The 25,347-nt window shown below is 37.4% G+C and overlaps 1 protein-coding gene across 2 annotated transcripts in view; it reads right to left on the bottom strand.

The window, feature by feature from the left end:
- Positions 1–2,927: 2,927 nt before the first annotated feature.
- Positions 2,928–25,347, bottom strand: part of LOC129719474 (feline leukemia virus subgroup C receptor-related protein 2) — a 168,975-nt gene continuing 146,555 nt past the window's right edge. Inside the window, exons 8-11 of one of the 2 annotated variants that reach the window (XR_008727218.1) lie at positions 7,644–7,768; positions 7,334–7,444; positions 6,853–7,209; positions 2,928–6,795 (exon numbers count right to left, since the gene is read on the bottom strand). Coding sequence is in view for 1 of the 2 variants with exons in the window: in XM_055670832.1 (XP_055526807.1) it covers positions 6,939–7,209; positions 7,334–7,444; positions 7,644–7,768 (507 nt within the window). In the remaining variant the exon portion in view is untranslated. Of the gene's footprint in view, positions 7,210–7,333; positions 7,445–7,643; positions 7,769–25,347 lie in introns of both variants that reach the window. The other variant, XM_055670832.1, reaches the window with a different exon arrangement.

Here is a 25,347-nt window from a genome sequence, read left to right on the forward strand (position 1 = left end):
GAAGAAAAAACTGCGACGTTTCGAACCTCCCAGTGGTCTGCAGAACCAGATCTGTTCGCTGGAAAAATCAATTCGACCAGTCACAACATCTGCAGACGGCCTAGGTCAACAGACCGTGAATTGAACGCCCCGAAACCGTTCAATATCTGAAAATGTACAACAATACACCACATTTGAATGAACTGTTACAAAATCGTCGGTAGCGATTCAAATTTCCTGATATTGAAGATTTAGCTTCAGCTGTCCCGTCAACTAAATACAGGGATAATGATACTGCTCGAAAATTGATAGGAAAAGAAAGAAAGGACGCTAAGCGTATATCGAAGTTTAGTGACATTTTCGTTAGCGATGTTGTCCTCATCTCATGCGGAATCTTCATTCAACAAACAAACTCTCAATTAACTTTTTAAAAGAGAAGTTTTTGGTTGTAGAACGGAATGGCCCAAATGTTCGTATACAGTCAATGGATACAGGTAAACAGTACGACAGAAACATTTCACATTTAAAGAAGATTACAGACTCAACTGAGCGCTCAACCTCGGTCGAGAACAGCGAGGTAAGCAACGAATCTAGTGAGAAAATAACAAGCTTGCGTCGTTCTGAGCGACTCCGTAGGAATACAAACAGCCATTATTAGAATGGAAGATTTCAATGTCACCGTTTACAGGATTATACAAAAATATTTCTGATTAATATAGTTGAAATCACTGGTAATCATTTATTAAAAATGTTGAGAATTAGTTATCTTTATGGGGGGATGTGGGATGGGTATCTCATACCAAACGTAAATCACAGATAGCATAAGCTATTAATAGGAAAATCACGCTTGCATTGAAAAAATGGACAAAAAATGTCGATTTTTAATGGGTTTACCTTCATACGCACTGATGAAACTACCCATGCAACATCAATCATAATAACCCATGAGTCAACAGAAAAAAATTGACAGATCTATCAGCTACTCCGTTAAGAAGTATGCGCATTCAAAGAACGGTACCTCGCCACGTCGAAAACAGACATCGTGCGGCACTTTGTGGGCACCGTATACGCCAGTACCAGCGTCTACAACAATCAGACTATTGAGAGAAAACCAGGTTTTGGACGACCGACGACCCTGAGGAACAAGAAACTGCAAGGGATGCTGACCGAGGGGAAAGTGTGTACATCGCTGCGTGCGCTTGGGTGGGAGGTGAGTAAGAGCAATTGGCCAAATAGCGAAAAAGTAGGAAGCGGCAGTCCCGTCCACTTTTCTCGAAGCTGCAGTCAATAACGCAGCGGCAGCCGCTGCATAAGATGGTCAAGTTGGGTTTTCCGGTGAATCCCGACGTGACAGTGGTGATGGACGACAAAAACTCTCTCATCCTGAATGGCAACGACTGGCAGGGCTCTTCTTATTTTACTTCCTCCACGAAGGCAGTGACGGCTAAGATGCGGTGTTCTGGCCGGATCTAGCGTCGGCTCTTTGCTCGAAGCGATCGTCGGAGGAGTTGGAGCGGCTGAATATCGATGTGGTATCCTAGTCGGTGAACCCGCCCAACGACTCCCAGGTGCGGGTCATCAAACATTTCTAGGCAAACCTGAAGCGTAAGATCTACGTCAACAGTTTTGTCGCGGAAACTGAGGAGGAATTGATAAATAAAACGAAGCTTTCTCAAAAACATGCCTACACGCATATTTTCGTCCGTCATGGCGAATGTTTCGGTTAACTGCCGGAAGGCCGCAGGCGATGGCGTAGAGTTTATTAAACTCATCTCAGATTTTCTCAAAATTAGTTATTTAGATAGACAATTTAGCTGCCTAATATGTTTCTGAACAAATTAAAATGGGCACTTTCAAGGAAAAAGGCTTGTTTATTTCCCCTTGAGCGTACGGTAATGACAATAGTTAGAGAAAAGTTGTCAAGTTTCCAGAAATGACTTTCAAAGAGTTGCCAGAACTTTTATTTAAAAAAGGTTGAAAAAATTCAATTTGAAAAATTCCCCAGGAATGTAGTGCTGGATCCATATTTTAGTTGAGGTGTTAATTCAAATATAATGAAGCCTACGTAACAACTGAACCTTTTACTTAATACTAGGGTTGTATGAAATTGCCCTAGCCATTACTGGGAGAAGTAAAATCGGTAGCTCTTAACTTGATTGAAGATAAATAAACAAATTTTTACAAATAGGTGATTAAAATCAGGTCCTTTTGACTTTTAAGTCAGGAGCTCGCGTTTTCTGATGAGAAACTCTTTGTCTTGCAACAGCCGCAAAATGTCCAAAATGATCAACTGTGGGCGCCAACGTTGGCCAGCATTCTCTCGTTCCACATAAACAATCATCTTCTGGTCTTTATCAAGAAAAAAGGTGTAAATCAATCGGCCTTATAGCCGATGTTCTGGAGAAGGCTGTGACCCCGGCAGTTCGGGACCTCTATGGGCACAATCATTACGTTCTTCCATAGGGCGGTGCACACGTGTCCCACGGCGAATATCGTCCAAGCGTGATGTTGGAAGAATTTGACCAATTTGCTCGACAAGACTTTGTGGCTTCCCAGTTCCCCGGACCTTTATCCCCTGGACTTTTATGAATGGTCGTACATACTGGTCAAGCAGAGCGAACAAAAAGTGAGCACTAGCAAATTAGGAAGCTTTTTTTCGAAGATCTGCGGCGAGATCCCGATGGACCAGGTCTCAAGCTCGTCATACGGCGCAATGGGGATGCGCTTCCAGCTAATATGTCGTAAATGTTTTCAAAACTAAATGGTTTAGGAAAGAATACCTTGTACTTTCATTTTTAACACATTTCTAAATTGTATTCGAACTCATTGAACACCCTGTAGAAGTCAGCTGAATATGTGGGTCATCTAACGGAGCGAATCATTGGGCAGAGCACAGTCCACAAGATTATCGAGTAGGACGTTCGAATCGCAAAAGAAAGCAACACCAGTTGTAATTCCCAATTTATTATGTTTAAAATCGCACCTGCTATCTGGAATCATTATTCCGTGTTCAATTTTTTTTCTGTCTTTTTCCTAGCTGTAAGATGAAGCATGTCGCACATTGCTGTAGATAATTGTTATTTTCTAAATGTTACGTCGATGGCCACTAGGATATAGACATGGGAAAATTGACACATTTAGTACTGAGCGCTGGTAAAGGTACCACTAGAGGTTACTACGTGGATTTGCGTTGTCCCCCAAAACAGCTACCATTTTAATAGTTTTTTTTTCGGTTGTTGTTGTTTATGTTATTTTTATTGTTGTCTACAGCTCAAACAGGTTCTTCTTTATTATCTTTGATTGCAATACTCAACGCAAATGTGTGACACTTTTTAAGTTGATTTTGTTTCAGTATAAATAGCTCCTTTAATTTATTGTCGTTAAAGTTCAACGTTTCACTTTTCGGTTTTTCGTACATAAAATCTTAAGCAGTTTAAACTACGTTTCAATTTGGCAACATTGTTTCATTTATTGGCCTTTTCTCTGCTACTGATTGATAACAAGTTCATTGTGGAATTTCGATGATAGTTGGGTATTGATGACTTTTTGTTCGTGCATTTCTAGGTACATATCTTTCTTATTGTATACGATTAGTCTACAGGTATTTTAGTATATTGTCATTGGGTAACATTTGTAATTACGTGTTTGTGTGGGTGGTTGTTTGATATATAAATATAGATATATTTTTTAGCGATTTGCAGCTACGAACACACCGTGCGCTTTTCGCAATTCTAACCAAAACGAGCGTTGCATAACCGAAGGCGATTTTGAGATTGACATTTTATATGGCCCTGACTGGATTCATGTTTTGTGAAAGTGATTAAAATTAGCAAAATGCTTCAAAAGTAGCGTCCGGGAATTGTTTTTTTCTTTCATAGCCTCGAATTTTAATAGATAGGGATTTGGTGGGTTATTACTCTTAGCGATAGATACGATAGTGCGACATTTGCTTCTTATCTTATGGCGATTTATTGTCAGGTTATGCTCTGCTAAACGTTTTGTGAACGTATTCTCTACTGAATTTCTATTATGATGTATGGGTTTATATAGCAGCAAGCCTTGTTCGTGGTGTTCTAGTCTAATATAACGATTTATCACAGCTAATACTAACTATTGCCTTCTACTGCTACTGTTTTCATCCTATAGTATGGATCTTTCAGTTTTCACTCACTGTTTTTCAACAAATTTCGTTTTTATGTAATTCCAAAACCATCGCATGCAATTAAAATCAGTATCACATGATGAATATAAAGCAAGCACGTTGACCGTCGAAAACATATTATTTTGAGCAAAACGATTCGATATGGAAAATCCTGCATATATTTTTGGCCTAATCCAATGGACCAGCTTTCCAATGTCTATTATTCCACATATATTTCTTCCCTTTGACATTTTAAATAAATAGTAGGTCCTTCTAGTGGCCTCCCCTACTCGCAAACACTCTTCTTTTTAGCATAGCCAATTGAATCCGATCCCAAAATAACAGAATAAAAAAAAACAACACAACACCCGGTTCGGCCAATAGAAAATCGCCTCCTCTTCCATCCAGATTGGGAAGAAAGATAAGCTCAAACTTAATTAATTTTTTTCGCCTCGCTTCCGTCGTCCGTAGAGTGTTTCTTTTCCGGTTTAATGTTTAGTTTGAACAAACCCCTCCAGAAGATAAAAATTACAGGAGGGTTGCGTGCAAAGCCACGACCGCAACGATGAAGTAGAATACTTTTACAAGAAAGAAAACCCGGCTGCTTGCGTGTCAGTCATTTTTTAATTTGTTGTTCAATTCAATATCGGATAAGATACCGATCACATCTTGGCGTTATCACTGACAGTGCGAATAAAGTATTCCTTGTGATAAAATAAACAGTGAAAATCTGATTGAACACTCAAAACTAGACGGCTCATCTGTTGTCAAAATCAGTCAACTTTTCATTGATTGCATTTACCAGTGCCCGCTATCGCACAGAGACTGCATTTCACTAAAATGCCTCACTGCATCGGCTGCTATCGATTCTAAACCCGCTGCAACTGCTACGCTATCCGTAGCCATGCCAATGTTTTGGCCGCTATGCGCTGCTATTGGTATCCGCTGTCCCTGCATCAGCTTTTCGGATGTTGTGCTCATGACTGAAGGAAAAGATAATTCAGTACGTTCTGAGACACGGAGATGAAGCCAAATATATATCTGTTCCAAATTTCTTGAAAGTGTAAATTGATTTAAGAGAAAATATTAACTCTTCAATTAGGTTTTTATTTCATCCTGAAATGGACAACTTGTTGTTTAATTCAATGTCTGATAAGATGCCGATCACATCTTTGCGTTATCACTGGCAGTGCAAATAAAGTATTCCTTGCGGGAAAATAAACACTGAAAAGCTTTCCAAAACGTTCTTTTCGTTGGATACATTTGCTAGTGTGCCTGCTATCGCTCAGCGACAGCATTTCACTAAAATGCCAAACTGCATCAGCTGGCCCTGCTTATATTGATGCTGAGACCAACGTCAACCGCTGCACTATCTCCGTTGTCACAGTAGTGGACGCTTCCGTTATCATAGGTATCCGCTGCCCTGCATCACCTGGCCCTGCTATTGATGCTGAGACGCGCTCCGCTATCCGTTGCCATACCGCAGCTGTGGCCGTTATCCGCTGCACTGCTACTGCTGCTGTATCCACTACTGCTGCTGAGGGAGGACTGCTCCTGTTGCAGTCTAGAATTATAATGAGCGGCTCCGAGTGAAACAGGATCTTATATAGGCCAAATTGCACATTTCAAATGGCAAGGTCTATGATTCTGTCGACCGTGCTTGGGAAGCAATCATATAACGACCAATCAGAGGCCGAATTTTTCGTTTTGACAAGGCTTGACTATTTTCAATAGTACAATAGTTTGAATAATAAAATTACAATTATCTACATTTGGGAAGAATCTTAGAAGATTTTCCAATCTATTGCTGCAAGAACGAAGGAAATCCATCGAATACTAAGCGATTTATTAGCATTTGAAATTGGACATATTTTTCACTTTTTTCGGTTTTAGATTTTCATTTCACATCCCTATGTAGCCGAACTTCCTGAGAGAAGTATTCTACTTCAAAACAGCCCCGGGTCGATATTTTTCTCAGCCTAAACTAACTAATGGGGAGGGGGCGAGGGGCTGTTGATTGAGGTTAGTTTTTAGCTTTTTTCTGATGGTTGCTTTGATTTACCGAGCGTCTCCATGGTAATGCCCATAGCAAGCATCATGAAATGAGACGTTGTTGTTAGTGAGTTCTTCCACGATGCGCTCGAGCATTTGTTGAATGGCCACTATTTACAAAAAAAAAATCATTAGTTAGTGAAGAATAATGAAGATCATTTTTTGGTTTCATGATTTTTTGCTGCCACGTGTTGTGAAAAAAGTAGAGAAAAAAGTGAACTCAAGAGGAAATTCTCTGGTATATTCATTGGTTTGTTCTTTCACCTCACACTATAAACCCAGAAGCTGACAAATGTGAATGTCGTTAGCCGTTGCGAATTTATGGGCAGACTACCAGGAACTTTCCCACTTTTGCAAAAGTTATTTCACCGTAGTCAGTGCTAGAGCAGCCTGTCGAGGTGAATGTTGATGACTTTGCATCGTTTTTATTTTGTTGCGTAGCATAATGACATGGACAGGTGTTACAGTCCGGAAAGCTGGCATTGTTTTCACGAGGCATAATTATTCCTTTGCCCTTTTCTGTATGCTCGAGTGAATCGCTTCAGTGTCGCCAGTCTGTTTGCTTGCTTTTAATTAAACTTTTTCTTTTCGAAAAACATAACGAGCATGTTGCGTAAAATTCTCTATAACATTAACAACATTTACAGTTAGCATAAATAACACATCTATCGACATTTCACCTGGTAAAAATGTTCAATTCTGAAAACAGCCAGCACGAGGTGCCAGACCTAGTGGAAAAGTCGGCTCCTTTTTGTACTGGGAGGATTTAAGCGTTCGGGTTTTGAGCCGCCTGGCGGCGTAGGTCCGACCGGATGATGGCCGTTACGGCCGAACCGACAAAGAGCATCACAGCCATCGTAACATTCGCCACAATATCGCCGCTGCTGTTCAGGATCTCCGAGTAGACCATGGTGAACGCAATGCCAAATACCTGCGCGGCCGCGTTCAGCAGCCCGGTCGATGTGCCCTCTGGTTCCGGATAGGTAAGTTCTGCCGCAAACTCAAACCCAACCGGAAGGTAACCGGTCATGAAGAAACTGTTGATAAAGTCGTATATAATTAATATATTTTATTTGTTGAGCAATCGGATTAGAGCCAGCCGTAAGGCTGAAGAGCTTTGAAGTGGATTTAAAACAGACTGTTTACCGAGATAATACATACCCGAGCAGGGAGGACGTAATGTAAACTACGGCGATGTGCCCGGTCGATAGAGTAAACGTATAGATCCACATTCCAATCATGGTGAATATATAAACGGCCAGCGTAGTTTCCCTGTGTGTGATAAAACATAGAAAACCGGAATGAGTTGGTTAGATTCACAGTGCAAACAATAGTGCACAGTGCACAGTGGTAGGATGAATTGCAATAACAATGATTACTCCTAGCTGCAGCAGTTCCGAGCCCATCGCTCAGAGTGGAAAGAAGCGAGCGAGGAGTAGACATTGTTGCGGCGATAGCAATCGACACTCACTTGAATCGATGGGTCTTATCCAGCACAATGCCACAAGCCACGGATCCCAACATACCGGCAAACACGATGCAGACTCCAATGCGGCCGGCATCCACTTCATGGCCCGGGTAGTGAGTTAGGACGATCTGTAATGAAAGAGCGACGAAGGGTAGAGCAAAGAAAATACTTTCCTTTAGAAGAATGGGAATGCTTTCGGGCGCTTTAGTTTCCAATTTTGATAAATTGTGAAATCTTTGCTACCAAAGGTTTTTTTTCTCTTTCTTTACTGTCACCAAAGTCGCTGGAAAAGCCAATCAAAATATCTTGACTGAGCGGAAATCGTACTAGTATGTTCGATAAAAATGTTTGCCTGGTTGAAGGATAATAAGTTTTGTTTGAACTGCTCCAGAGAAGCCAAAAGATCCAATTCCATGAATGAGATAAATCGCATAGTACTATATAAATATCCATTTGGCATTTCGAAAATCTAAACCAATAGAAAAGGTAAAGCTCCTGAAATTACCCGATTACGGGAATGTGATTTATTCTAGCTCATCCGGAATGAAAGGGAGTAGTAAGCGAAGCTTAATAATAGTAAAGAAAATTGGTGAAAGTCTTCTGAATAGACGGCCATTTGAATTGCGAACGAAAAAAAAAGACGCGCCAAAAACGGGAATCATTTTCTTTGACCGTTAGAAGAAAAGGGTACTTAAGAAGCGAAAAACTGTGATTATCGGAGAACACAATGCGATTTAGCTAGAATCGATTGCTCGAAAAAAATTGAATTTTTTATTAATATCACATCCGCAAAGAATTGGCTGATCAAGGCTGTTAACTGTGCACAAAGCAAAGTCTTAGTGCTACATTCCGATTCGGAACTCGACCTTCTGTTCTTTGGTTTATACACAGACTTCGCAGCCTACTGTTAAGTGTAGGGCAAAGTAGGCAAAGATAGACACTGCGGGTAAGATGGACACTTTTAATATTTCCCAAACTGGAACGTTTTATGATAGTTGAGTGATGCGAATACCTTTTTTATAGTGTTGTAATACTTTTGAGATGCATCGTCGGTTTTCAGCAAGCAAACTGTCAAATTTGTTAGTAAAACAAAGAATATTCTCGTAAACGCGCTATATGATGTAAATTTCATTCCACGTGAAATAGTGGAAAACTCGTGAAACTTATGTGTTTGCATTTGTTCCCGATGGTAAAGTGTCTTTCCTCGGTTTTCTAGTGAAAATCCAGCAGATTTTCGATGTTCCGATAGAGAGCTACGATCGTTTGAAAAATTTACAGCCAGGTCGGGCAAGATGGATACACTAAGGTGAGGAAAGATGGACACACGGATTTTCAATGAATTCTCATTTTTTGTAACATCGGTGATGTTTACAAAGTACACCCGCGAGAGGTTTCTCTCGCACTTAGTTAAACACTTAGCTGTTAGAACAGGCCATATGAGCCGTGAATTTTTGCCTTCATATTTTTTTGAGTATTTTGAGTATTTAATGGGAGCTGGCATCGCTGGCGACGTGTGTAGACGCTTCATTTATTGCGTCCGTGGTAATCGCGTTTTATAGTGATATATAGCACGATAAATTATGAATTTCGTGTGGTAATTGTAGGTAAAAGTGTTTCGAGTGTTATAACAGTGTATTAAAAGTGATTTGGAAGTAAAACGATCTGGGAATTCAATGTTTTATTGCCGTTTTTTACCAATTTGTCGCCTAGCAAATGGCTGCTTTCAAAGCGCAGTATTGTGTTCAGACTTCCTGAAATCTCGCTCGCACAAAGAAGAGACAGTGTGCTTTGCGCTACAAGTCTCGTTTCTCATTCAGTCGCTTCGTGCTGTGTGCAGCGTGCGAGCGAGAAAACTTACCATTCGTACGAGCCACGTCTCGTCGCATGGGAATTTTTATTGCGACGTACACGAAGATATCTCGTCTCTCAACTTAACGAGCCCAGTCAGAATTTCATGGAACGCGATTCGGACCATCCGACCCGCTTCTCTCAAAATTCATGCGGGTTGAACGAAATTCGCTCGAAATACACGATCTCTCGCATTGGTGTGTGCGCTGGACGCTCTATTTCTGTTTTTTCGTCTTTCTCTTTTGGCGCCGGGCATGTTGGTACGCATGAAAACGCTCTTCATTCTCGTCGAGTAATAAACGTATGCGCATACAGATACACGATGTGTATGTGTTGAACGCTTTTTTTTTTGTCATTGCGTACAGACTCGGGGTAGAGCAACGCGCTCTTGTTTTCTTGCTTGTTTTGCTTTTTTTTATACGGTAGCATTACGGTTTGATGCACTTTTAATTTTCAATCGAGTTGTTATAAAAGTTGGATTATTTCGTGTCGCGTTAGAAATTTATATTCGCGTATTTTGATTGTCGCGGCGTAATCTTAAGTGTCGGAAGTGTTAATCGGGCTGCTGCCAAACAGTGCGTAGTTTTTCTCGGTGCCAAGTATGCTGCAATGCAGCAGTGTGAAAAACTGTTTATATTCTGGTGAATAGAATTGTGAAACTCAGGGGGGGTTAAGTGTGGTGTTTATGGAAAAGTGTAGTGGAAAAGTAACTTGGATTTAATCCAAGCTATATTAGAAAGGAATGCTGGTTCGCAACCAGCAAGTGTGTTGTTTTGGTGGTTTTCAGGAAGAGGTGGTTGCTGGATATCCTCGATAACGGATTCAATTTTCTCATCGATCGAGTGCAATTGCACTCGCCAGGTTAGTGTTTTTGGAGAGAGAGTTCTGCTATGAACTTCACTTTTTGAAGCTTTTTTTTCTCAAAATTAGAGCGACACGTTGTTTCTTAGCCATTGATAAGTGGACTTTTGATTATTTTATTTTGAAACATTAATTAGAAATCAAGGAAAAATTCGCTTTCGTATACAGTCATACCTCGATATAAGGCAACTTTATTTTTATTTTCGTTTCGTTAAAAAAACATTTTTTTTAATTTATGCAAGAATAATAATGGTTACTCAAAGATGCGCGAAAACCTATTTTCCATAACCTATTAGTATTTTTAAACCTTTCTTATGCTCATTTAGAAATATTTTCAGAAGCAAATAATTTTTTTTTTCAAGTGATACAAGAGGTTACTCGAAGAAGCGTGAAAACCTGTTTCCCATTACCTATTAGTATTTTCAAACCATTCTTATGCATATATAGGACAATTTTCAACAAGCAACAATTTTTTTTTTAATTGATGCAAAACTGTTGATGGTCACTCAAAGATGCGCGAAAACCTATTTCCCATCACCTATCAGTATTTTTAAATCTTTCTTATGCCCATTTAGAGAAAATATCAAAACGAGCAATAAAAAATAATTTTTTTTAATTGTTGCAAGACTGTGAATTGTTACTGAAGAAGCGTGAAAATTCATTTCTCATCACCTGTTAGTATTTTTAAACCTTTCTTATTTAGAACAATTTTCGCATCGGTTTCATTGGTTTCAAAACTTACTACAAACATTTTTTTGAAGCAATTTATACCCATACAGTTGCTGTATCATTTATTTTCAATTTTAACTCATCTTAAAAAGTTACGTTGTATAGAGGTAAAATTTACCGTATATCGAGTTACGTTATATCGAGGTTGCCTTATATCGAGGTTGCCGTATATTGAGGTATGACTGTACAATATTTAGCCGAAGTGTCGAATTTTTTTTCACTCCGGATAATCGAATTTTCCAGATGATCGAATCACCAAATTGTTTCCCACAAATTTGCCGTTAGCGAACGTGAAATACTTATTTTCTTTCGTTATGTTAATTTACTGCTTCTTTGAAAAAAAAAAGCATTGGCTAATGCTAATATAAATTATCAAAAGAAAAGCAGATATGTTTAATAAACTTTAATTGATTACAGGGTGGCCAGCAGATTTCCAATTTCAAATTCTCGCTTTTTCCTGGTTTTCCCGGTTAGAAATTGGTGTTTTTCCCGGTTTTAAAACGCATAAATATTAAAGTTCAACCACGTTCATTCATTGACAAAATAAATTTGTGAGAGAATTTGGATTTCAATATGTATTATTATTTCATTTAAAACTCTCAAAAGGGCTAACTACTTCGGCCAACATCTGTTTGCTGTTGATTTTTCGAATGAAGGCTGAGGAATGCAATTGCAAATCATTTTCTATTATTTCAAGCCTTGAGAAATTTCATCAATTGTTTTTTAGCTTTATTACGGATTTTAGCCTTATTCAAAGTGCTTATTTAAAAATAAAATTTTTCAACAAAATTCCTCATTTCTGACATCATTTTCTATTTTAAAACTTAATTTTAAATTGAATTAACTTTAAATGTTTTTATTGAATTGGCTTTAATAATTATTTAATTTTTTTTTCTTATTTTCTGATAACTTTTTCATAGTCATTTTTAGTGAATGAGAAAAAACATTCTTGTTATTTTTCAGAGTTTTCATAATAATTAGAGCACTTTTTTTGACTCCGAATCGAGATAGTTTTTCGCCTTGCCTGAAATTGCAATGATAGCCGTTTCTGGCATGTTTAAATTTGTTTGAGAATAAATTTTTGCACACACTTTTCTAGATTAAATTTGAAATTGATTTTACATTGATGTTGTTAGTTTCTTTCAGGCTTCAATATAATTTTTGCTGCTACTTAGAAACAATTTGCGCCTTTTTGAGCTAAATAAGCTTGTTTTGTGTTTTCTAAATCCGCGTTCTAAACTTCCGATTTTTCAACAAAAATCTATTTAAAAAAATTGAATTTATAACTTTCATATTATAACTGATTTTTCTATGTTTTTGGTGCATTTCTGACTTTGAATTAAAATCTGATTGCTGACTTTTATCGAAGAGCTTCAGAATATTGGAACATATTCATTAACTTTTTCTAGTCTCTGTAAACGTTTCATGGCAATTGTGAGCTGAATTATGAACAATTGTGTGTATTTCTGTCATTCAAAATATTTTTTCCGTTTTCTTAGAATTTCTTGAGGCTCAGTCATTGCCTCGACAATAGAGAAAGGACTAATTTGATACCATTGTTATCGTGGTATTTTTCCAGGTTTATTTTAAGCGAATAGTTTTCGCTATGGCCCTTATAGTTTTGACTTTTTTTTTTGAAAAATAAGTCTTTCTGATTTTGGAGGAGTATGCAAGCAATTTGAGAAAAAAAAACAAAGACAGGCTCTGCATTTTAAACCTCTACCATTTCATAAATTTTGAATTGAATTTCAAATTATTTTCGTTGCTTCTGATCTTTGAAAACGTGAATTCTTCAAAATCGACTTTTGAAATTTCTGGCCTCAAGACATTTTCTCAAGCGGATTTAAGCTTAACCCATTCCTGGTGGAGAAAAATCAGTTTTTACCTCAAGCAATGAACTTTAAACTCTTATTAGGGGTATACAGGGTAAGTCCGCCCACCGTAGTTTTACTACCAAGTTGTATAATAATTGACAAATTTTTTTAGCGTGTCTTTTACAGTATAAGTACATAACATTTAACACCCTTTTCTGCTTTAATAGTGCGCAAACGGTCACAGAAATAATCAAAAACAACCTTTTGGCTGGCAACCGGTCAATGCGCTATTGTTATGCGGCAACGGGACTTAAGGTTTTTTTTGTCTAAAAATCTATTGTTTTGTTTGTGAATATACGTTAAATCGGTTGCCTGAATCTGTCTCCTTTCGGAAATATCGAAAGCCGTGAGGAATCTTGTAATTTTGACTACTTTTTCGGTGAAATGAGAGGGGGATACGTGCCGCGTAAAAAGAAACCGCGTAAATTCCGGAATCCGCGTAAAAAAAAACCGCGTAAATTCTGGAATCCGCGTAAAAAAAACCGCGTAAATTCTGGAATCCGCGTTAAAAAAAACCGCGTAAATTCCGGAATCCGCGTAAAAAAAGCCGCTTAAAAAGCGACCTTAGTGTACTCCCAAAAGTGGGTAAACAGTGAATTTCGAAATTACCGCGTTTTTTACTCGAGTTACCCAGAAAAGCCGTTTGCTTGCTAATCTTTTTCAAAAAGTATTTAGCAGACATGCTCTAAAAAATTTAACAAATAAAATTTCTCCACGCGGATTTCAGAGTTTACCCGGTGTTTTCACGAGGATTTTTAAATTTTCGCGTTTTTCTGGAAGCTACGTTTCCCTCGTATGAAAAACGATTTTGGGATACTAAATTTTTTAAATGCGGTCTTCTTCAAACAACATTTTTACAATCGACTGGAGTCAATTTATTTATTTATGGCTATTACATACCAAAAACGTATGTAGGACTTTGTAAATAATTTTATTTCAGTCGATTTCGCCAAATTTTCCAAAAAAGAATCAAATGTTAGTTGTTTTCTGGAAAAAAAACCGGAAGTGTTTAGAAAACTCTTACGTGCAAGCGTAGAACACTTTCTTAGAAAGTAAATGTTGTTCTAGGACAATGTGAGCTCAGGTTATGTATTCGGTCATTTGGCTCGTCATTTTAAAGACATAAACTTCAACGCAATCTGAAGGAACTTCCACAACAAATGTCCCAGTTTTAAACTTTGCATAGTCGCAATTTTGTGCTATTGGTTTGGTTTTTTGAAACACGGCTCATTTTCGAGAAGGCACAGAAAAATGCTATATTGGAAAGGTATTGATGATTAACCAAAACGGTTGGTTTGATCGGTGTGACGTCTTCGGCAAAGTTGTGTATAATAATTTTATCTTTACTCTGGAAATTTTTTGTATTTTTTTTTAATTTATTCAAATTTATTTATTTTTTAAATATTAACTCAACAATTGAAAAAAGCTCATTTTTAAAAAAATCATATTTTTTCATGAAAACTACAAAAGATTACCTAAACACTGCGGACTGTCCGCCATGGAGAAATCATGAAAAAAAAAATTGTATACTCTTGAAAAAAAAAAACAATATTTAAAAAAAAAATCGCAGCTAATATTTTTTTTAATGTCAAAATAATTATCTACAACTTTTCCAAAAACACTATGCCACTATCAAAGAAACCGTTTTGGTTGTTAAAATATTTTTAATTTCCAATAGATCACTCTAATTAGTTTCTAATTTTTCTTTTAACTTTTTTTTAAATGGTAAAAGAAATGGAGAAGAAAGAAACATTAAAACCTGAGTTCTGGTGTTTGTTGTTTATCGATGAGTTAATACTGTAATGACCATTCAATGATAGTTTTTGAAGTAACAATTGCATTTTCAATTATTTGAAAGCCGGGAGTCAATTCGACGTATTATTATTCTTTTACGCACATCAAAATATGCTTTTCTTTCCAGGGTTAACAAAATCCAGTAAAAATGATGAACACAAAATAGAAAAATAACTAGAGTATCGGGAAGGAATTGCATCACATCGACAGAGGTCGCTTTTCGGCAGATTTTGCATTAGTATGCTGTAGAAAACCAGACTTTTTCCGTCTGCTGCTGAAATAGTCCCAAACCCTTCGCATTTTCGCTAAGCTAATGCTAATTTTTAAAATGCTTAAACTAACAGAGTTGTGAAGCAAACTGAACTCTATCATTATTAGTTGTAAAATAGTATGTAATACTTAAATAATCAGGGTAGCCACTCAATCGGAATGGCCGAATATCGGTTACAACAATGGATAGCGTTTCCGACACATTGTACGTCCGAATTCTGTTCGAGACCATTTTCAGGCTCTTGGTACGGCAGTGCCAATTCGTTGAATTGCCCCAATGGCAAACTCGTTTTACATCGTTTTAAAATTCATTTTTGAATCTTTCAAAAGACCGAGTGTCCGAAAACACTGCTTCAAAAATTTTTGCTTTCGTACTTTTTGTTGTTGGTAAATCGGTGTTACACCAATGTTACATAATACCTATTTGAAATTGCTCAATGCTGGAGTACATCGAAGTAACGTCCTGAACCTGAAAAAAATATTTGAATTATCGCTTTTTGCATTTTCAAAATAGATATAGCCACGTAAAGGTGAAAGTACTAATAAACTAAATTAATCTGTATTTACTATTAGGGGTTGGTTATACACTAGCGTTAGTTGAAACAAATCGAAATATTCTTTATTGCATTTTCTAAAAGGATATGTACTTTCAGATAAAGCATTAAAAACATGTCGATTTTTTCAACAAGAGCATATTTAAAAAAAACATAAACGTCTTAGCAGTAGAACCGATTTGCCAGCTATTGCAAGCGCGTAATCTGCTGCTGCGCGCCACATACCACGATTATCTCGAAACAATTTTTTCCAAGAAAATGTGGCTGTGGTAAGCACTGGTTTTGAAGAACCATTAACTGGCTTGTTTATAACAATAATAGCATGCTCGGAAACGACAGTTTTTTTTGAAGCAATATTTTTTTCTTACTACAAAAACCGAAATATTTTACGTGAACAACGAAAAAAGATCACTATTTTTGTAAAAAAGTAAATTATGCAAAATCCTCCGTTCGCGAGAGCCGTTGGAAAAATTATGTTTTGGTACAATGACTGCGCTGCCGCTATTCGCATAGCAGTCCTATGTTGAAGTCCTAAGCTTTCCTGTTTTTTTTTTTTGCGGAACTGGGTCCATTTTGGCGTGGTCTTCAAGAATAGCCATTTAAATCGAGGTTGTGAGAATCAAACCTTACTTTTTTAATGGCTCTTCTTGAAAAGAATCCCAAAATGAACCCAATATCGCAAACAAAAGAACACTCAAATTTTACATAGCACTATTATGCGAATAGAAGCAGTCAGTGACTCTAGTGACTGATAATTTGTTTTGAAAAAAAAAAAAAGATGGAAGTGTAAAAAAGTATGCATTTAGTCACGGGTTCGATTCTTAGTAGAATCAGACCATTCGATATAAATAAAACTGATTAGAAGGACGCACGATGAAACTTTTCCAGGGAATTTTAATTGGAAATATTTGGCGGGAGGAACGAGGCTCGGTATAGTAGAGCCGATAGTGAGTAAAAAAGAGTGTAAAATCATATGACATACAAGCACCAATAAATGTTAAGCGTTGTTTGACCAATAAATAGTTAATGGGTTCGATGATGGCAATTTCGGTCACGGGTTACTTTAAAACACGTTTTATTTTGTCAAAGCCGACGTATATATCGTTATATATATATCCTTGAAACGTCGGCTTTGACATAATAAAACGTGTTTTAAAGTAACCCGTGACCGAAATTGCCATCATCGAACCCAGCACCAATAAATTAATTTTAAGCATGCCACTTCTCAATAGTGGTATTGCTAATAATAGAAGTGCGGGATACAGCAGACACCCAGATATATCTTACAACAGATCAACGATTCTGATCGCAGTGAGGAAGTCCGTACAGAAAAAGAGTGTCAAACCCTCACATTAAATTTCTTTTTCAAAATAAACTTCAACAATTTTCAATACGACAAAGCCTATCCTAACGGGACTGCAAAATCTTCTTGTATACCCATATATTAGCCGTTGCGGAACAGAGTGGTCTAAAGACCATTTTTTTTCAAAAATGAGTTTTTCACATAATCCGTATCTTCCCAAGAAACTGAAGTTAGAAGACTAGAAAAATTTCGAAAAATTGAACTTTAAAGCAGATTGATACTATATTGAAATTTCGTCCGAAACAGAATGGCTATGTGACATATATGTAACATATTAAATGTGATATGTAACTTGTCACTTGTCCTGTAACATGTTACACGTGATGTAACACGAAAAATATAACATGTCAAATATCATGTAATATGTAACATTTTGTGTTACATGTAATGTTACACGTCACATGTTACATGTGACATGCCATGTACATCAAATAACATGTGACACTAGCCACTAGTACGAGTTAACGTCATTTTTATTTATGTTTTTGTACATAGACCACTCTGTTTCGAAACGATACGAGGATTCCAGTAAAATATGTATGAAGTTAGAGTGGTCTACGTGCATTGGTATGGTAAATTCACTCATTTCGCCAAAAAAATGGTTATTTTATGTATTCACATGTTAAACCACTTCATAACTTTTATATTAGAACATTTTGTCCGAAAGATTCCGTTGAACAGAATTTTATTCAGAGATTTTTTGAAAATTGCCTCTCCTGAAAAATTTGCTCGATGGCACATAGACCACTCTGTTCCGCAACAGCTCATATGCATGTGGGTATGTTTTACATTATTCTTTATTATAGTATGAAGAATATAACTGTATTTGACACAAAAGTACGTTTATATCACGTATTCCATCAATTTGTAATGCTCCACTTCTATTTATTATTAGGAAGAAATAAAATCTTAAATGGCCCGAACCACGATAAACATGGCACGAATCAGGATCAAAATTTCGGTTGTAATAAAATTCATATCAATAATATTTACTAGACACCAAGTTTTTAGTTTTTTAGTTGAGAAAAATCTTGCATACATTCCTAGGGTCCCTTGAAAAACAATGAGACGGTGCGTACGATCAATCAACGTACTTGTTTCGGGAAACACACGTTTGAAAGTTTGTGGTCTAATAAGCTTCTGTTCTGGTTAGCGGAACAAAATGGACACAACTATGCTAGATGCTTTGTGAGCTGACAGTTTTTGACATCAAATACTTAAAATTTTGAGTTGTGTTAGTGTTTCCTTCAACCGATGATATAGAGGTGTATTTACTGGTCCATAATGCACTTTGTTTGAAGATAAACACTCTGGCGATACACTACGGTTTCCAAAGAATCCGATAGTAACAAAGCTACGCATGGACGTTTGCTGTCTTTCAGCAGATTATTTTACTACCGAAAACACCCGACTTTGCAGTGTAAGTAAACTAGAAAATAATTGCAAGTGATGAATAAAATGTTTTTTGTCATTTTGAATAGGTTCATGATCATTACGAGCGGGATCTGTACGTGGCCGCAGCCAACGGGAAGCTGTGACCTATACCTGGTGTGCTTCAAGATTTCCAATGCCAAACTCAAGTGAAAGAAACCAGTACGAGAGCACCCGAAAACAGTAACATCAAAAAACCTTAGCGATTGCTGTAATTGTATATAGCTTTATCATAATTTGACTATGTTTTCTATTGTAAATACATCAATTCTACATTAAATATCATTGTTCAGAACAATAAAAAACACTGTGTTTGTCATTTTTACAATGAAAAGAGGGGTTGTTATGTATCTTCACAGCCATTTTTAGGCATTTTTTATATGCATTCAGAAGTCACCGACAGTGTTTTTCATGGTAAAATTATTGCGGGTGGTAGATTCAACAACAAAACAACAAAAGACGTTAAGACTGCTACTGCTGCTGAACTACTGCTACTGCTAGGACTACTGCTGCTGCTGAGACTACTGCTGCTGCTGGGACTATTGCTACTGCTGCTGGAATTGCTGCCGATGATGAATTGTTGCCTCCAAACTGTTTTCTGAAAACTCTTTACAACATTACAGTATGGTCCAACGATCAGCTAGAAGGTTCAAAGGGATCGGGAGACTTGCTTCTGCGGGAAAGCATAGGTAAAAAATTCAATGTTTCCATTAAGAGACCAGTTACTTATGTTTTTACTTTATTTTACTTCTTAGACTGATACGAACGATTCACCGATTGCGACATCGATCGAACAAACAAACCTACACAATTGAATGCACATATACATAAACGAAAAAAAAAAAAAATAAATTAAATTAAATTGAATTCAATATATTGTACGCTTTCTTAAAAGTTAAAAATAAAAAAAAAATAAAAAACTCAATTTATTGTAAGCTTTTTTTTAATAATCATAATACCCTTTCCGATAAGTCTAGCAAAGTAGTAAAATTTGTTTATTTTGATCGTTTGGTTCGTTTGGTTTTTCTTGCTTCAGACTCTGCGCCACTCTATGTATTCACTCTTGTCATACCTATTCACCTTCGGATTGCTTATACAAAATTATATTCGAATTAAGCGCTGTTCCCACTGCTGTCGGGCAGAGTCCAAGCCGTGAAGCGAATGCAAAAAAAAACGAAAATATTTCACTGCCACATAGTCACATCTTCGCAAGTTGCTGCCGTGAACCGCTCCGGGAAGCACAAAATATCGTCGGCAACGATATTTTTTATTCGCACGACGACAACACTGTACTGCCCCGGACATTGCACGGCTGGGTATCATTCTGTTTCTGAAAACACTACGATTGGATTGAATTTGACCACCTTGGGCTGTCCGCCAGATACCGGAAATTACCTCCACAAAGTAAAAATATGAGAGCTGGAGTTGATGTAGGATGTAAATGGTCATCTGCTGTTTTTTAACATTCATAAGTTTAGGTCAAATAATCTGCAAGATTAATCATGATTGTTACAATGTTTGTAGTTACGTAAAAAAAAGCAAAGCCTTGGTGCTACATTCCGTATCGGAACTCGACCTTCTGTTTTTTATTATACACAGACTTCGCAGCCAACTGTTGAGTGTACAGGACAATTGCGGGGCTAGCGCTACGATCCTACTGACACTAACAGTCTCTCCCGAGCCGAGACTCGAACCTACGGCGACTGGCTTGTTAGGCCAGCATCGTACCTCGAGACCAGCTGGGATTGTAGTTACGTATTTAATGAAAATATCGTCATGTGTCTGGGATGTGTGGCACACATTACTTGTCATACAGTACCGTTCCAGCTGAAAATCAAAAACAATGACTTGCGACATTCGGTTTTTCTACCTTATACAAAATACGCATAATGTCGCATCTAGTGCGCTGTTAAGCATAAAAAATCACGTAAAAAAACGCATTAGTTCGAAAATTCGAGTTAAAAAAAACTCGTACAAAACCGCGGAATTAAAACTGACCGTACTACTATTTCCTGCGTTAAATATGGATATTCAAAAACATCACTTCGCGTGCACATTTGAAACAAACAGTTTGATGTCATTGAAATTCATCAATTAAAGGGCGATTAACATTCATGATTTTGCATGTCTACGTGGTTTTATTAATAATATCTCTATTTTTATCAGATCAAATTATTTGCAATATATCTCCATATTTTCTTCATATGTCAGATATCCTCAAATTTTTTTCCTAGTATTTCAATGTAAAACACCGAACACTTGAATGTAACTATTTATCATCGCTTTAAATTTCGAGTTAGAGGCCAATTACGCATTAAGTATCATCATTATGAATATTTTATGTAGTGAATGTTATCTCAATTTTTAGTGAACAGATACCTGTCGTTTCTCCTCAAATGTCTTTTCTTAACATCAACGATCATTTTATTGAAAAAATATCACATATCATCGCCTTGAATTTCGTTTCAGAGGTAGATTAAGTATTAAAAGTCATGATTTTGCATGTTTTACGTAGTCTTGTAAATAATATCTCAATTTTTATAGTCAGTATAAGTATAATTTCTCCTCAAAAATTTTTCCAAACATTCTAATGTAGCAAAAACACACATCATCTCTATGAACATTGAATTGAAGAAAAATTGAGCATAAAAAATCCTGATTCAGCATGATCTACTCAATTTTTAGTGAAGAAGAAAATACCATAACTTTCCCACACATGTCTATCCGAAACAATAAAAAACATTTTAATATAGAAAAAACACATATTATCGCTTCAGATTTTGATTTAGAAGTAAATTAGGCATGAAAAGTCACGGTTTTGTATATTTTTCGTAGTCTCGTGAATAATATCTTTAGTAATCTGATACCAATTACAGACCCCGTTCGATTTTGGCTTGTTTCGTTTTTGGTACGGTTCATTTTTGACACTGTTCGATTTTGGCGCATAGGCCAAAAAAAACGTACGGTTTTTTTATTCATATTTTTAAGTTTTCTCGTTTTTACTTTAACCGATTTAAGTTCAATTACCGATATTATGGTCCCTAATGTTGCAAAGGAGGCTTGTCAGAATCGGTCAACTGGTTCCGGATATATGACCGGACCATGCTCGGGTAATATAATGACAGTGATTAGAACCGTACCATGCCTTTAATTACTTCGGTGGTCATATAAAGTGTCTAGGTCGCCGAAGGCCACATGCGGACCTATCCCGAATGTGTTCCAGATACATCAGAATTATTGAACCAAAACCCATCAAGCGTCACCTATAACGACTTGGAATCCACAAACTAGTTCATTGGTGGCCATATCTAGAGTCTAAGTCATTGGTCACATTAAAAGTAACAAAATATGATGAAAATAAACCGTTCGTTTCTGGCATGGATCGAATTTGGCAACATGTAGAATTCAGACGTGTTGCCAAAATCGAACGGGGTCAGTATTCCACCTCAAACGTCTCGTCTGAATATCAAATAAAAAAAAACACATGCCATCGCTTTGAATTTCGAAGTATAGGTTGAACGTTGAGCGAAAAAAAGTTAGGTTTTATTTATTTTCGTCATGTGAATGATATCACAATTTTTTTTATTAAAAATCCCTAATTGTTTCTCAAATATATTGCGTCGACCTCTGCGAATATTTTCTTGCAATAAAACGTATATGTCACTGCTTACTTTCTTGATTTAGAACGATTTGAAACGATGGTGCTTATTGTGCACCTCAGAAACGGCGGCAATAATATCAATAAGATCTGCCTTACGTAAATTAATTTTTATATAGTAGATAAAAATAATTAATCATGCACCATCCTATAAATGAAGCGCTCTAAACCAAAACTGCGCTATCAAAATAATCAAAACAAAGTAACCTGCACACCGCCGTTACTACATCCCACACCACTAGGTATAAATTGCACAGCCCCGTCGCCACGTTTTACATTATGTGAATAATATCAATTATGTATTAAGAAACCCTAAATGTTTCACAAATATATTGCTTCGAACTCTACGAATATTTTCTTTCAATAAAATGTACATGTCACCGCTTACTTTCTTGATTTAAAACGATTTAAAATGATGGTGCTTATTGTGCACCTCAGTAACGGCGGGAATAATATCAATAAAATCTGCGTTACGTAAATCCATTTTTATAAAGTGGATAAAAATAATTAATCATGCACCATCCTAAAATAAATGAAGCGCTCTAATCCAAAACCGCGCTATCAAAATAATCAATACAAAGCAACCTGCACACCGCCGTTGCTGCGTCGCATACAATGAAGATTGAATCGCACACCCCGCCATCGTGATCTCTTTGCGGCAGGAGAAGTTTGGTTGTGTTTGTTTTGACCAAGTCCGCATGCCAGCCGCACCGGACTTGCTTCAAAACAAACACAACTAAACTTCCCTCTCGCCCGCGACGCACGAAGACGAATGAACCCCTAGGAGCGAATGAACCCTGGTCCGACATTTTTGTTGCATTTGAGCACGATATCGGACCGATGTTGAGCGAAATGTCCACCCGTTGTCGGACCGATCTATCGGAGAATCGGACGCGAATTGGTCCGACATCGGCCCGACAATTCTTACTGGGAGTGCGGTGCATGGGCGTCGCGTACTTGAGACAGCTTGCGTGCAAATTCTCGTGAGCTCGTCTCGCGAGCTTGCCTCGCATGTTGCTTTGCGCTAATGGTGCGAGAAGGAATTTGATTTTGCGCAGAAGGAAACAGGCAGGGGATTTTATGTTTTTTTCATTTACCGTGTTATAGCAGCATGCATCAAAACACCGTTAGAATTATCAATGATATAACCTAGTTCATTTATTTATCAATTCAAAATTCTATGATTAATTTATCCGACTTTTGTTAACATGAATTAAGAACGTTTTATTACTATACTTATTATGCTAACGGTACGAAAATGCACTGGATGCAGAGTGTTACGTTGGTTAACAGAAGTGTTCCTTTCGTCGGTTTAGATGTCATTGACTATCTTATGATAGAACTCTGTTTTGTAGTTCTAAGGATAAAAAATGTGGTTTGAAATTACAACATAAGTTTTTCGGGAGTTAAAAATAGTAAAACCATTGAAATTGTTTATATTTTCTAGTACATGTTGATGTTGGATAGAATTTTCGAATTGAGTACACTAAAGTCGCTTTTTATGCGGGGGATACATGCCGCGTAAAAAACCGCGTAAATTCCGGAATCCGCGTTAAAAACCCGCGTAAATTCTGCAATCCGAGTGAAGATGAACCGAAATCCGCAAGAAAAAAAAATACCGCGTAAATTCCGGAATCCACGTTAAAAACCGCGTAAAAGCGTCCTTAGTGTATAGATATTGCAAATCAGGTTCTGAAGGTTCGTGATAATCTGATCGTAGTAATATAGTTTTGTGAATTCTTCCGATTAATACACCTTCAGAAGGGTCTGATGGCATATATCGTATGTATGTATAGGTTCGCTACACCAGAGAGACGCAGAGAAACTCACCGTTAAGGCAACTGTCAACATCAAAACGGATAACGGCAATGCAAAATTATACAGCCCGCCCGTTTTGATGTTGACAGTTTCCTCAACGGTGAGTGCTTTGTCATTTCTCTAATATACAGTTTCACTAAGGTACAGTACGGGCGTCTCGCTCAGTTCGTAAAGCGATAAGACAACGTGTGGTGCGCCGCAGTCTCTTACCGAAGAAAAAAAAAGAAAAGAAACCTCTCGTCGTTTCAGCGCGTGTACAGGAAGTCTGTGCACACGAGAAAGTCTCACGAGCTGCAGCGCACGAGCTGTATCAAGTATGTACAGTACGGGCGTCTCGCTCAGTTCGTAGTGCGATGAAACATCGCCTTGCGCATCGCAATCCGAACCGAAAGAGAAGCGAAAGAGCAACCTGCAAATTGCATCTCGTCTCGTCTCGTCGCACATGCATGGAAATTCTACGAGCGAGAGAAAGATTTCTCTCGTCGCTTGAAAAAAAAGCGCGTGCACGGGAAGTCTAGTTGTGTTGGTGACTTTCCTTTGATACGGTAGTGTGCAAGCATATTCTCCGCCGACGGCACGATCTGCTGACCCAGTCAGAATTTCATGGAACGCGATTCGGACCATCCGACCCGCTTCTCTCAAAATTCATGCGGGTTGAACGAAATTCGCTCGAAATACACGATCTCTCGTATTGGTGTGTACGCTGGACGCTCTATTTCTGTTTTTTCGTCTTTCTCTTTTGGCGCCGCGGGCATATTCTTTCGGTTTTTTTTCTGTCTTTCTCGCATTGGCGCAGACCTTATTCTCACCGATAGCAACGTCGCGCAAACAGATGCACGGTTTATTGTATTGGTGTGTGTGTTGAACTTTCTTTATTCTCATCGATAGCAAACGTAGCGCAGTTTTTATTTTCAATCGAGTTGGTAATAAAAGTTCGATTATTTCGCGCTCGGCAAAAAAAAATAGTTTCGCGTGTGTAAAAAACAACAAGACTGTCGCGGCGGTTTCAAAAGTGTTTAAAGTGTTTGTCCGGCTGCTGGCCAATAGTGCGTGGTTTTTTCGGTGATAAATTTGCTGAAAGGCAGCAATGTGAAAATATTTGTTTTTTGTGAATAAAACCGTAAAACTTAGGTGGTAAAAGGTGAAGTGCGGTGGATATCATCGGTCAGTGCAGTGCAGTTGAAAATCTAGCGGATTAAAAAAAAAAAGATACGAGCTAGATAAAAAATGCTGGTTGGTAACCAGCAAGTGTGTTGTTTGGGTGTTAACTCTTCTGCAACAAGTGCAATTGCACTCGCCAGGTTAGTGTTTTAACCAAAATTAAAATTCAAACCACAACAATAATTTAAATGAAATTTGAATTGGTTTTTTGAGTTGATTTCTTTTTCCCGACTGCTCTCATATGCATGCTGGAAACAGATTTATCAAATTAAAACTTTGCATTCAAGTTTTGTTGTGAATTTTACTGTGACACGTTTTCTAGCCACTGATTGTCGTTGTTTAATTT

Source organism: Wyeomyia smithii, chromosome 2 (genome assembly GCF_029784165.1).
Source record: "Wyeomyia smithii strain HCP4-BCI-WySm-NY-G18 chromosome 2, ASM2978416v1, whole genome shotgun sequence".
NCBI lineage: Eukaryota > Metazoa > Arthropoda > Insecta > Diptera > Culicidae > Wyeomyia > Wyeomyia smithii.